Source organism: Gadus chalcogrammus, chromosome 9 (assembly GCF_026213295.1).
Source record: "Gadus chalcogrammus isolate NIFS_2021 chromosome 9, NIFS_Gcha_1.0, whole genome shotgun sequence".
Classification (NCBI taxonomy): domain Eukaryota; kingdom Metazoa; phylum Chordata; class Actinopteri; order Gadiformes; family Gadidae; genus Gadus; species Gadus chalcogrammus.
The window spans coordinates 3,177,599-3,192,598 of record NC_079420.1 but is presented as its reverse complement, the minus strand read 5'-3'; the positions used below and the strand labels follow the sequence as shown (position 1 = coordinate 3,192,598).

Sequence of the window (15,000 nt, the reverse complement as noted above, 5' to 3'; positions counted from 1 at the left end):
GATCCATGGTCCAGCGTAAGGTTTTCTTCTACATATGGTGCCGTTGGTATCGCTGCCCCGACAATCTTGTTCTGAGATTCAGGTCAGGAGTGAGGTAACGCGACGGTACCTACGGTTTCTTCTCGCTTCCGTGGTCATCTCTGCCTCCCCTGGGGGGCATGGGGAGGCGGGGGTGGGGGTGGTGGGGGGGCGGGGGGTTATTGCTGCCAGCTCAGCACTCACACCCCACTGCATCCATGGCTATGCTACGCCCATCTCAATCAGCCCTCACTGAAACAGACCCCCCGGTCCGTAAACCCTCTCACAACAACAGAGTGCTCTCTCCGGGCTCCAGTACGCTCTGCGGGTGGGGAGATCAAGACGTTTGGCTCGGCTTGCACTTTCTAATGATCTCCATGGTCAACCACAGCACTGCCGTGCCTCTGGGAGCATCAGAGAAATTGCTTTAAAAGTAGGGTTTTGTTCATTTATTGAAACTGTGGCAGTGATGGATACGTCGATATGTAATGGGATTTATTATGAGGAGCCTCGCTTGGATGTTCGTCCATCTCCTCGCACTTTATGTCATCGCACTCGTTGAAGACGTGTGAACAAGTTGCCCGTTTGACGGTGATGAGGACGAAAATCAAAATGCTTTTAAATGAATAAGAATGGTCGTTGATTTTGTCAGTGCCTTCGTTCCATCTCCCAAACATCTCTCCTTTTCCACCCAATGGGGATCACTTCATCATGCTGTTACGAAGCCCCATGGATCTTTGACATGACTGCAGCAGAATGACAAAAACCTGGATTTTGTTGACCCCCGGGTAGCTAACCTCACCGGCTCCTAGACCACAACCCCATAGGGAGGGCACGGGGGAGGCCCACCCAGGGAGGGAGGTAGATGGGCTTGAACCCTGCTCACATGCTTGGCCCGTGGTCCTGACTCCCTGCTGCTGTGTATAGATTGTTTCGCTGGTATACCTGGCTCCGGCTGATATCTGGGCTCGGTGCCGGCGCCTTCCTGGACGCGCTCCAAAAGCAGAGGGGAGGGAAAGCGCTGAGCATGTTTTTCCTCGCTCCGCTACCCCTCCGCTATTCTCATCCCGGCCTCTTCCATTTCACTCAGACTCACTCTATCCCTGCTCCGCCGGAAAAATCCAGATGTTTTTCTTTCGGAGGGTTCTCTTTTTTTTTTTTTCGGGGGGTTGGATCCTTTTATGTAAGTTCCTGGATTTGGCGCTCGGTGCTTTTCCAGACAATTCAATCTCAGAGGTATAAGGCACGGGATGTGCCATCCCTGAGGGATTACTGCGTGTTTTTTGAAAAAAGGCAGCCGCTGCTTTTGTGTCAGCCGCTGTCTGTGTACACAGAGTTGTGTACGGACCTTTTTTTTCCTCCCGGATCTATATCCTCCTCTGTGTTGTGTGTGTGTTTGTGTGTGTGTGTGTGAGTGTGTGTGTGTGTGTGTGTGTGTGTGTGTGTGTGTGTGTGTGTGTGTGTGTGTGTGTGTGTGTGTGTGTGTGTGTGTGTGTGTGTGTGTGTGTGTGTGTGTGTGTGTGTGTGCATGCACATTCAAGAGCACAATAAAGATAACAGAGGAGCAGTAGAAAGAGATGGAGGGCTAAATCTGTTTGATCGGAGGATCTGGAAGAAATTTACTACGGCGATGAATCGATAGCGAACGATTGTCCGCGATATACTATAGCAAAGTGAAGCGGAGCCTGTGCTCCGATGGCGTACCTCATCACCATAATCACGCCACAAGCAACTGCAATTTCCCGAGCGAAAAAAAAAAAAACTAAACTGTAATTTCCGCACCCCCCTCCCCTTTCCCCCGCCACCACAAAGAAAAACGCCCTATCAGTGTGTTCCTCTAAAAGGAAAACCACCACGGATGAAACCTCTCAACGCCAAGGTAATGTTGTTTTCGGAGGTGGAATCCATTTATCTCTTTCCCCCCGCTAACTGGGAGGTACAAAGCTCCCGTTTTGGCTGGAGGAGTTGATACGTGCCGCAGCGGCAATTTGGCGGCATTGGCGGCGTCTGCTTGCCGGTACAATCACACATCAAAGTTAATCTCTCCTCCCGTCTGCTCCGCCATTGCTAGGACTGCGGTAGCGCGCTAATCTGCTGTCAGGGTTATGAGGCTCCAGGACTACCACCAACACCAGCAGCAGCAGCGCTGGTGCTCCCCTCCTAATCCACAGGACCTATCACGTCCCACGGCTCGCTCATCACCGGAGCTCATGCTAAAGGTCACCGAGGTCGTCGCACCGTATCTTCAGGTCAACACCCGTGGTCCTACCCGCCCCCCCCCCCCCCCCCCCATAGCTACACAAAGAGGTTAATATATATATGTGTAGATCCACCCCATTCACAGCCTATGTATATAGATGTTCACACTGAGGTTGTGAGTGCTGTTCTGCTGTTGTTATCTCTCTTGGGATTTCATGGATTTTATTTGGATTGGTCAATCAAGACTCAACTCCCAGGGCGACGGAGCCGGGCGTGTTGTGTTGCTGCCGTTGTTTGTGGTCATCTGCATGCGTCCAGAACCCAACACGCTCCATCGATCGATGCGATAATGGAGACCTCAATGGAGCCTGAACACTCCCGCAATGGCTATATATTTGCTAACACCACCGCCGCCACGACTACTCCGACTGCTAATGTTATGCTATTACTTTGGCAGCGTAGCTATATTCAAACCATTCCTCTTCCCCTATAAGCCCCATCTGGGCACGGCCCCACGTGAGAGATGTGTCCTCCTATTCTCTCCATCACCACTCCCGCCGGGTTTACCAAAATGGCCGCACTCTCTCTCCCTGTGCCCACGAGGCGATTAACCTACGGTGAATACGGAATGAGTTTATTAGCATAATCGCTTCAGAGTCTTGATGATTTCATTTTATTATCACGTTGCCGGCTAATCCATAGCTCTGACCCCCTTCTTGCTCTTTCATGTCCCGTTGACTCCTCGGTGCCTCCACAAAGCAGTGTAATTGCATTATCAACTTATGATACAAATGTTGTCAAGAGGGTATTTTTAGCCCTAAGAGTTTACAGCGGTTGGTGTAATGAGTATGTCACCAAACCTCCCAAGCTGAACGGAAAGGCACAGTTTGGTTTACCAACGCTCGACTGGCGCCGCCGTTGACGGCGATTACTGCTCTTTGTGTTTCGTCTTGTCAAACCATTCTTTCGACGGTTTGGGAGAGTGCGAGGTTTGAGTGTGACTGTTGATATTGAAGATGTCTCTTTTAAGGGGGAAAAAAAGAAACGTTACATTGGAGGAAGAGCAGCCAGTAGAATTCATTCCTGAAGGAGACCCAAGGAGAACACACGCTCAGAAAACATAAAACGCAACACGGTATCCTCTAATCTGTCGGTTACACTGTAAGATTCACTTAAACGGTTTGCCGATATAAATACTTAATAGCTCTCAGACGTATAAATGAGATCAGACTGCATTTTTTACTCAACATTTCAGTACACACACAAACACACACACACAGCCTCCTGCACACATTTGCGCACGGCTAGGGCGGAACTGAGTGTGTGTGTGTGTGCGTGTGTACAAAAATGCAGTGTAAAGAAAATGCAGTCCAATTATTTATAAGTCTGAGAGCCATTAAGTATTCAACCACTGGCAAAGAGCTGAAGTGCGATCCACCCCAGTCCTGCAGAGAACGACTCGCGGCCAAACAGACCTGAGCGATCATCCGTGCTCGATGAACGGACGCAAGCTCCCGTCCACCAGAGATACAATTAGACGGGAGATGAAATGCCCACGAAGGCGACGGCAAAGGCTGAGGTCCGCAGAATCGCCATCTGAACCCCGCTTGGCCTGATGGGAGCGCTTCCCTTGAAGCGAAGGAGATCAATCACGATAGCACCGACGTGAAATATGACTGTGTAATCTGTCAGCCTGTATTATGTCGCCGACAATGTATTGAGAAGGCCAGCGAGAAATGGATGAAATGTCTTTCAAAAGAGTATGTCCCTCGAATATAGTATGGAAGTTGTTAATTCATCATCGCAGATTTAATTGTGTGTTTGGTCCGTCGCACTGCAAACAACCAATTATATTAAATATCTCCTTTATATATGCAAGGCTATTATATAATAATATACACAATCAGTGTGTGTTGTTGTGTCGAAACACATCGGCATATGCGCAGAGTGGAGTTCGGAACTGCGTTATTCGATATTATTTGATCTTCATCTAAATATATATTGATAAAAGTTACTATCATTATTTTCCCCATAATTATTATATCCTACCGTAACCTCTTGCTAAACACAATTTCAAGCCCAGTCATTTTTCTCCCGCTTTCCGCTATATGTTTAATTTGGGTTACCAGGGATGGAAATGCATTATTTATATATCTGCTAGGTAATATAGTTATAACTAGTACTAACTCATATAAGTATTTTATCGTTAGCCAACCTTTTGTGAATGCTTTGTAACAGGGTGTAATTCTTGCGTGCTGCGGCGGGTGGGTTTTTCCAGTGGTACAGTATTGGCTCTCAAAGACTGGCAGGTGTGCAGCGAGAGAACAGAATACACCAAAGGGAGGAGGGAAGCAGGTGTGCTTTAGCGCTGCAGCGGTTCAAATATACATAAAATACTGAGCCGGAGACGAGTCGAGGGATTCAGAGAGAAAGAGAGATAAAGGTGTCGAGGGGGAAGGCAGAGAGAGAGCGAGAGAAAGAGAGAGAGTGAAGTAGAGAGAGAGCGAGGCAAAGAGGCAGTGGGAAGTATATAGCGAGTGTGAGAGATGGGGGTGGAGAGGGAAGTAAAGAAAAAGAGAGGCAAAGAGGGGGAGGGAAGTAGAGAGAGAGAGGCAAAGAGGGAGTGGGAAGTATACAGAGAGTGTGAGAGAGAGAGGGGCGGGGGGGGGGGGGGAGGGAAGGAAGAGGGTTAGACGAACGAGAATCAGTGACGATAAGCGACAAAAAAAGAATTAAGTGTTTCATCTCCAACTCATAGTTAGAGGCAGGCAAGTCCTGGCAGAGAGAAAGAGTGAGTGAAAGTCAGGAAGAGGAAGAGAGCGCCGGAGAGGAAAGCTTTTTATCATCCCTGACTCCTAAGAAGATCTCCCCAATGAGAGAAGGGAGCGCATGCTAATGTCAGAGCCCCCCTGATAACTAGCCGGCTGGCTTGGCAGGGCGAGGGTTAAGCTGGGATTTGGAAGGGGTTGAGGGAATACATGTTTGATATGTGAGCCCGGGCAGGCTCGAGGTGCCTTTGCAATATACGTTGGTATATTTTATGAAGGATTATTCCATGCGGGGTGGATCTCCGGTATCACGTCTGCAGATGCAGCGTGCGGCGGCCTCCGAGGAGCTCCGGGTGAGCGGGCGCCCAGCGACACATCAAAGCCGTGGGATCGACGCCGCGGCGCCGAGAAGGGGCCCTCATTAACAATGCAAACGCGGCCCCCGGCCTGTATCAACATGCATGTTGTGCGTGCACCCGTCTGCGCGTGCAACGGAAGCGCCGCGCTGGGCGTTGAGGTGCGCGGCTCACTCGTACCGCAGGGAGAGGGTGAAACCCGGGTACCGTGACACCGGTGTGAGAATGTCAAGCCGCCCGCGTCATCGTTGGCGTCGAGCCTGCGCTAGGATTCGATCCTCGTTCCCCGCGGAGGACCCGCTGCTTAGCAGCTAAAGGCTAGGCTCTCCGACCGCCTTCTTTAGTGCCACAAAACAAGATGGGGGGGAAAGGGGTCCACTCCGGATCACTGTTATCTGTCACTCCCCATCTTTCCATTATGCCACGGAGCGCCACCGGCTCTCCAACCCACCAGCCTCCTTTATCGCACTCAGTCAGCAGATATGAGCTAGCAGCTAGCAGCTAGCGCCATGCAAACATCAACGCCTGTGTGATTCCAAACCCCCCCCCCCCCCCCCCTTTCTGTAATGATATATATCTAAGGGACAGGAGATCAGACCACACACACACACACACAGGCGCACACGTTTACCAACACAGACACACCCTCCTAATCCCTTCAGTTTGTAGAGGCCGAACTGAAGAGAAGACGACAGCGTCTCTGATGGCAGATTAGGGGCGAGGATTGGGTACACAGTGGCGGGGGAGAGAGAGAGAGGGGGGGGGGGAGAGAGAGGAGGGGGGATAGAGAGAGTGAGAGAGAGAGAGAGAGAGAGAGAGAGAGAGAGAGAGAGAGAGAGAGAGAGAGAGAGAGAGAGAGAGAGAGAGAGAGAGAGAGAGAGAGAGAGAGGGACCCAGAGACCAGATTGTATTCATGGAACTCTGGAAAAAACCTTTGGCCTGATGGTCACAGTTTCCGTTCGGATGAGTGCTGAAATATAGCTGTTTTATATCATCTATGAATGTTTCCAAATATAAATAGTTATATTGTGGGAGGGGAAAAAAGCATATGGTTTTAAAGGATAACTGTTTATTTTGTATATATAAAATAAATACAATATGACAAAAAGAGAGAAGGACCCTACACTTCCGACTTCTGATAAACAACAAAGGAAAGCAGCCACATCCTCGTTCAAAATAGTAAATTTTCTTTTGCGTTAAACTGTTGCTATTTTTTTATAGATAAAGTTATTAAATCTTGAGTCTTGCCCAAAATAGCACCGTATGAGTCTGTTATGATATCACAGTAATGATTTCACACTTCAGAGAGAGAGAGAGAGAGGCTCCTATTAATATCCCAGTAGAACGTGTTAGGACCAAATATACGGATTTAGACCACAGTGCTGTCAATTGAGAGCCAAAACTAACTGGCTCGACAGAACAGACTGAGAGAGGACCAAAATGACGTATTGGTAATTTATAATTACAATATGAAGAACCGTTAATGATTTTAAGATAACTGTTTTTATTACCAAAAGCCACGCTTCAATCATGTTTGCCCCAGGCTTCAGTTAAAAAGCCGCTTTTGTTAATTAAATATACAGTTTGTTGCGCTGTGCAATTAACAATTTAAATATGTTAACCGAAGAAGCATCAAGCAAAAACTGTGTACTTTTGTTTACCCTAAACTACACTTAAAGCAGTAAAAAATGAAGGAAAATAGGCAATAATGTTTTTTTAATTTTAACCTTTCGCAAAATAACCTCAATATTTGATGAGTTTTCATAATGACAAGTTTTCAATATTGTATCAATGTTACACCATACACGGAGACCTTATTTGAAATAATCCAATAAATATTGTGTTTCTCGCCCCCTCAGATGAATTCAGAGAAACTGAAAGTCCTCTGTAACGTGTGTCAGGACAGATCACACACACTCTGACATTCAGACAGTTTAATCCATTTCTAGTACATTCTCAATTCATTGTTGTATCACCGGGATACTGAGTTCAGTGGGGTAAGATTACATTCTTTCAGTGTATCCATTATTTAACTGTCAGAAGGGATGAATACTGTGCTCGTTCAGCCCTCTGTAAAGAAGGTATCGAGAGCCCTGTAATTGTGGAACAATGGTTCATTTGCTTGCTGTCATGATCTGTGAATGATAGTCTTTCGCGGTCGGTCAGTGTTAGACTTTATCATTTTTAGTTGTCGTATGTATAGCGAATTGGTGCTTTGCTTTGTTATGTATGTGTTTGTGTGTGTGTGTGTGTGTGTGTGTGTGTGTGTGTGTGTGTGTGTGTGTGTGTGTGTGTGTGTGTGTGTGTGTGTGTGTGTGTGTGTGTGTGTGTGTGTGTGTGTGTGTGGTGTGTGTGTGTGTTTGTATGTGTGTGTGTGTGTGTGTGTGTGTGTGTGTGTGTGTGTGTCTTTGTGTGTGTGTGTGTGTGTGTGTGTGTGTGTGTGTGTGTGTGTGTGTGTGTGTGTGTGTTTGTGTGTGCGTGAATGTGTTTGTATGTTTATGAACGTGTGTGTGTGTGTGTGTGTGTGTGTTTGTGAATGTGTGTGTGTGTGTGTGTGTGTGTGTGTGTGTGTGTGTGTGTGTGTGTGTGTGTGTGTGTGTGTGTGTGTGTGTGTGTGTGTGTGTGTGTGTGTGTGTGTGTGTGTGTGTGTGTGTGTGTGTGCGTGTGTGTTTCTGTGTGCGTGAATGTGTTTGTATGTTTATGAACGTGTGTGTGTGTGTATGTTTATGAATGTGTGTGTGTTTGTATGTTTGTGAATGTGTGTGTGTGTGTGTGTGTGTGTGTGTGTGTGTGTGTGTGTGTGTGTGTGTGTGTGTGTGTGTGTGTGTGTGTGTGTGTGTGTGTGTGTGTGTGTGTGTGTGTGTGTGTGTGTGTGCGCACTTGCGCACACACTTGCACGTGTAAGACATAGTGTGTCGGCCATTGTTAGCGTACTCCTCCCTCCGAATCCATAGCCTTGTAACTTCTAAACATAATATATCTCAGTATATACCCCTCACGGAGGGATGGTCTATATCCACAAGGTTATCCTCCTAGGTAGGATTGACCTCACCTTGCCACTATCCGCTAATTGTTCCCGGATAGCCATCATAGCGTCAGTGTGTGCCTCTTATGGGATTTCTGATGGATTCAGTCCGGGACACTATCTGTTCTTCAGAACCCCTGACAGGACTCTGTCACTGCGAGGCTCACCGGGACCTGTCTGTCTGCAGCCCGGCAACCAGTGGGGTGTGAAGAGTGAGAGTGAGCGAGTGTATTATTTTAGAATGTGCTGATGGGGGGTGCTCACTACGAAACAAGCCGATGGAGGGGGGGGGGGGGGGGGGGGGGGGGGGGTGCTTTGGCAAGGTCAAATTAAAATCATTCATTCACACGTCGTCGTAAACACCTGGAGGGGGATCGGAGCGCTGCGCTGGAAAGGCCAAATGTTTATCAGACAGCTGTAAAACAAACACACGCAAACACACACAAACACAACGGGTTGACACCGATCACGCACACACCTTTCGGCTGTGGATTCGGCTCGGATTCTTAAAGATGCAGTGTGTGGAATTTGTCGCATCTAGTGGAACGCACTTGGTAGAAATGGAGTATTAAATTCATCAGTATGTTTTAATAAGTATATTTTCCCATGAAAAGAAGAAATTTGGTGATTGGGGTTACCTTAGAATGAGCCCCTTATGTCTACATAGGGTGCTCTTCTACAGTAGCCCAGAAGGGACAAAAGGCTCTAGAGAGGAGTTGATTTTAACATTTAATCATAATCGCTATATTACTTGTAAGCTATGACCTGCAGTTTTGCATTATTCAAACAACTAAGTATGAATTATTAATCTATCAAGGTCCCTCATCACTTGACACTTGGCTACTCAATGCAGTCGTAGATGATGATATCATTTTGGAAGAACCTACTGGCACCTTAGAGTTTGCAAGTATGTGCAATTATCCCTATCCAGCTAAAACCCAGGAATCTAATTAAAATATGTTCAGCACATCAGATCCAATCTTCCTCTGTATTGATTGACAGCATATAATCAGGATTGATAGTGCTGCTTTCGAGGACAAAATTTAGTTCTGGTAACAATGATGATAAATTCAAGAATCCAAGTTCTTCTAATTATGTCTTTTCTCAGAGAGTAAAACACTTTTTTAGGAAAAAAGAAAGATAAGTCATATCTCAGTCATGGCGTAATAAATAACTCCTCCAAAGCGACTTAAACCGAGGGGGTAGATTAATCTTTTTTTTATTGTTATTGCAGGCTATTTCTTAATTCTTCATATTTAATACCTGAGTCTTAATAGCTGATAGTCTTCATCGGGATTATATGATTAAACAAAGTTAAGAGTTAAGAAAGGTCCTGGGTCATCAATCGTGAGTCGTTTATCGACGCAGATCAGCTTAATGACTTCCACGGGTGTGGGGGGGGGGGGGGGGGGGGGGGTCAGCTTAAGTGAGAAGGCAGAAAGGGTTTTAAACCCCCCGGCTGAAGATGGAGGCGTTCTCGGAGTACCGCGATGAAGGACCCAGAGGATGATTGGATTTTGACATTGTTGACAGAGGCATCTCACTTTAGGGATCTGCCCCAATCCTTCACGGGTTCATATTGTCGGCGGTGCTAAGCCGCTGGCAGGGATGTCAACTTGGATATCAACTGGTGCAGCTGAGCGAGAGGGGAGGGCTTATTTTAAATACCTTTTCTTAAGATAAGCGCGTTATTATTTCATTATTTTTTTCATGTTTTTTCGGAAGGGGGGAAAACTCTGGGCTGCATCGCTTCGATTTCCACACTCGCTGCATCTTTGATGAGAACGTAAATGTTAGAAGGGCATGTTGAACACCACTGACATCATGCCAACACCACACTGAGAATACGACTTTTAAACGCTCTGCAGGTATTCATTTATTTTCTAAGCAAATGTACCGTATAATGACTTTTACCATCAGTTGGTTTGCCTTCCCGTTGATGGTGAACTTTTTGAAACAGTGATGGGAATCGGGAAGACATGGAGAACAACAAGGTGTTTTCAACAACGGTGTTGTCTAAACCAGACACATATAGACATTAGTGAGAATGTTGCTCACAGGACGGCACTTAGTGAGGAGAGAGAGAGAGACACTTCGGATCCTTGCCATATGACACTGTTGTGGAAAAGGGAATTGAGGCTTCTCTACACTCCTAAAAAAAGACAATGAACCTCCACATTATAAGAGCAGAAAATAAACAAGTGACGTGATCATGAAGTCATTCCTCGCCTCCCACTTACCAGATGGCAGTCAGATATCGGGACATAGGACTTCTGGAAGACAATCAAGGAACAAGATTGGTTTTCAGAAAGGGGATTGGTTTAACTAGGTGTCAAATTAAGGGGCCATTTGGTGTGTGCATGCCTATGTGTGGTTGTATGTGGTCCTTGTAAATGTGTGTGTGTGTGCCTGCGTGTTTGTGTGTCTTTGCGTAGCTGTGTGTGTTCAAGTTCAAGTGGATGTGTGTGTATGTGTGATTGAGTGATCAAGTGATCGAAAGTGTCTCCTCATGCCTGTGTGTGGTTGTGTGAGTGTGTGTGGGAAGACGTGTGTGGGAGAGTGAGAGTGTGTGTGCGAGTGTGTGTGTGTGTGTGTGTGTGTGTGTGTGTGTTTGTCTGCCAAAGTACCATAACTGTTTTGAGTGGGCTAGTTTATTTGGGTGTGTGCATCTGTGTCTGTGTGTGCTGGCGCATGAGTGTGTGGGTTAATTGCGAGTGCACGGCTGTTTGTGTGTGTAGCTGTGTGTGTGTGTGTGTGTGTGTGTGTGTGTGTGTGTGTGTGTGTGTGTGTGTGTGTGTGTGTGTGTGTGTGTGTAGCTGCGTGTGTGTGTGTGTGTGTGTGTGTGTGTGTGTGTGTGTGTGTGTGTGTGTGTGGGGCACTGGGGTCGTGTTATGATACGCCTTGTGCAGAATGCTCGGTTGGAATGGTAATGGCGCTTTTTAAGGTCAGACCCACCGGTTGCCACAGGGATTCATAAATGTTTGATTGCGTTATTATCCCGCGCCCGTGAAGAGACATTTATTCCGCCAATTCGGGGCTCCACAGACCCCCTCTCATAAGGCCACCGTCCCCTTCCTTAATCTCCTCCATTTCTCCGTCACTCCCAGTCACGCGCCAAAGTTCCCCCTCCCTCACAATGGCAGCTTTTCATCTGAGATGGTGTTTTCACTGCAGCTCTCTGCAGATTCTAAAGAATGCTGCATTTATTTTCACATATATATATATATATATATAATTTGTGTTTTCTGTAGCATTGCTTGTATGAGCACAGCATGGTTTCAGGTGGGTGGACCTGGGGAATTGATACTCAGTCATCCCGACACGTCTCTTCCTCCTCTGCTGGCTGGATACGAATCTGGTCATCCATCTTCATGCCTCACCCACGTCACCTCCGGCAGGCAGAACCTTGATACCCGGTAATCAGAAACAAAGGGAACAAAGAAAGGAACATTGCTTTGATCCAGAGCCGCCGTTCCACTGGGCTCTCCAACAACATCCGAAGCTTCTGCTTGATGAACAATCCATCACGATTAGACGTTTCTTCTGAATCCAACCATGGATTCATGCTTTTTTTGGATTTTGTTCTCGGACCCCACTTACTTGTGTTTTTCTTCTCCATTCTCACTGGAGAGCGCCGCTATGGTCAGAGCGCAACGTTGTATTCCCTGTGCTGTTGTGTCGCTGAACACTAGTATTTTTCTATTTATGTATCAGAGACTCTGCAGCCCTCCACCGGGGTTAAACTGTACGCCCCTTCCCTCCATTCTGTGTGGGGAGTGTTCATCTTTTCTGTTCTCTGCGGGCGCGCGTGTGTGTGGAACCTTTACCACGCAGTCTCTGGAGATGGCTCCCTCCTTATGTATTGGCCGACCGCTGTAGAGCTCGGTCGGCGATTACACGGGGAAAACGACTTGACCTGTAATGAACTGTAAAACGAATGACATCTGCGTGAGATCGCTCAGCTCAAAAGCAAACTGTTGTACACGATGCCTCGTCGAGCGTGATATTAAAATCTCCGCTTTAACATCCACGGCCGTCCAAAGCGTTGGGGGTGATAAGAAAAGTATGAGCAAGACAAAAAAAAAGAAAAGAAAAGCGTACCGTTGAGCCCAATGTGATGGAAACCCCAGGCTAATGGCTCCGGCAAGACGGCCACAGACATTAGACAACTTCATTTATGAAATGGCCAACCTCCCGTGTAGCGATACATTCACATTAGCCTGGCTAGCCGGAGAGACGCACGGCTGTCACGTCCGCTGAGCAATGCTGATGCGCTTTCATACCTGCATTCATCTCGCTCCCCGGAGGTAATGGCCCCTCCAGGTCATTAGCACATTAGGGTCTCAATCATTCATAGCCAGCCACACCTGCAAACCTGTTTGGCTTGCTGGTCAACCATGGCGACCGTAGTCGGGCGCCAAGAAAAACAGGCGGGAAGAACGCACGGCTAGCTAGCCTAGCGCTGGTCTTCAAGCTCATTCGATGCTACTTTGGATGGAGTACCGTTTAGCATAACGTGTTGGATAAGGTGTTTTTTAAACCCCTGCATGGGCCCTATATGTGGTATATATGTTTGATAAATTAGTACAATATTTGCTTCCAAAGAACAGCACATTACTTAAAATGATTCCCAGCATCTTTGTTTTGTTTCATGCTGAAACATGCGGAAAATGTGCAGGTCTTGTTAAAAGCATGTTTACTAGCCTATGTTGCATTACTTTAGGGCTGCCTATCGCTATTACCGTAGCTCAGAACTGTGCTGGATACAGAAAAGGGTCGTCTTTGAATTCAGTATCGGGTTCAACTTGGACAGCTCTGCCTACCTAACGACGATGTGCAGGAGGCTCTGTGTAATGGATCGATCCGGAAACAAATGGCCGGGTACAACCCCTTCATTTGTTCTCTGCACATACAACACCGTCCTCTCAGCTGTTTACAGATCGTAAAACTCGTGGCGCCAGAATCGCCTAGTGTAGCAAATAAAAAGAACATAGGTCGATAAGCCCTGTTTTTCAGAAACTTTAATTAATATATATATATATCGCTGGAAAAGAAAAATGGCGATATTAAGTTGCATTTTGGGGTTTTATTATCTGAGCTTCGAAGGATATAATGAACAGACATCAAAACCCAACCGATCAAAGCAAAGGCTTCTCAAGGTCCTCCACCATACATTAGAAACAACCTTTCCGGTGTGTGTGTGTGTGTGTGTACACGTGTCTTTGTGTTTTTGTGCAAGCGTGTGCAGATATGTGTTTGTACGTGCGTGTGTGTGTGTGTGTGTGTGTGTGTGTGTGTGTGTGTGTGTGTGTGTGTGTGTGTGTGTGTGTGTGTGTGTGTGTGTGTGTGTGTGTGTGTGTGTGTGTGTGTGTGTGTGAGATAGTGAGTATGTGTCTATATGTGTGTATCTGTGCTTGGGAGAGAGAGCCAGAGCCTGTGTGTGCGTGCGTGTGTGCGTGTGTGCGTGTGTGCGTGTGTGCGTGTGTGCGTGCGTGCGTGCGTGCGTGCGTGCGTGCGTGCTTGCGTGCGTGCGTGCGTGCGTGCGTGCGTGCGTGCGTGCGTGCGTGCGTGCGTGCGTGCGTGCGTGCGTGCGTGCGTGCGTGCGTGCGTGCGTGCGTGCGTGCGTGCGTGCGTGCGTGCGTGACACAGCGAGAGTGTGTCAAGTCCGGTGACGGACGTGACACACTCTCGCTGTGTCTTTCACCAGCTGTTAGGTTCAGGGAGGTCAGCAGGGGCGTGTAGTGGGTTGGCGCCGCCCTACCGATGCATTAGCCAGCATCAGCAGGTGGGCAATTATATGTGAAACATGGTTTTAAAAAGAGGACGTGTTATTATGGAGTTGCCGGTGCTGGTGCTAGTGGTGTGCTTAAAGTAGGAGCATGAAGACAACTCTGTGGATGGTTTCACTGTGTGTTACCCACTTTATATTAAGCTAGTGTCTCAATTTTAAGCCACAAATTGACTCTGTGTTGGCGCAACTATTTCAGGAACAGTGAAAACACATTCTCTTCTTTGCCTTTTGTACTTGGATCAGCCCGATACTAATACATTTTATTTATAAAGCGTGTGAGTACTCAAAGAGACATAATTAGACGCAAAGTGAAACCCAGCAAACGTCAATAAATAGTCCCATTAAAACACTTAAAAGCGTACAGATTTTGTGACAGAAAGAGGTGAGTAAGAGTTTGATGTGTAAGGAAAGCCAAACCCCAGCACCACGTGTGGATTGGTTTACATTCGATGGCTCCTTATAGGTCGAGGACCTGCCATGCCGTGCTGTGATTGGCTGATACGTTGACCCTACTGCTCCCCTGCTGTTTATGCGTTGATGGAAAGAAACAAACATTTTAAAGTCGGGTCGAAGGGTTCAGTTCACCTTTAAAAGCTATTTTAAAAAGCTGTGTTGCCTAGTGACCCTATAAAGGGGAGGAGGGAGGGGGGGGGGGGGGGGGGGTCATGCCTCTGTTTCTGGGAGGACGTTCCTCCCAGACTGGGAGGGGCGGCGGGGGTTGCTATCCTCTAACTATAGGTGACTGTTGTTGTGTGTGTGTGTCTCCCCAGTGACTCACCCCCGCTGTCTGTCTGTGTGCTGTGTGTTACAGGTACGGGGACATGGTGCCCAAGACCATCGTGG

The 15,000-nt window shown here is 47.3% G+C and overlaps 1 protein-coding gene across 1 annotated transcript in view; it reads left to right on the top strand.

Annotated features, from left to right (window-relative positions):
- Positions 1–15,000, top strand: part of LOC130389448 (potassium voltage-gated channel subfamily D member 2-like) — a 64,008-nt gene that overhangs the window by 41,842 nt on the left and 7,166 nt on the right. Inside the window, exon 4 of the mRNA XM_056599241.1 lies at positions 3,049–3,054. Within this exon, the coding sequence (XP_056455216.1) occupies positions 3,049–3,054 (6 nt within the window). The remainder of the gene's footprint in view (positions 1–3,048; positions 3,055–15,000) is intronic.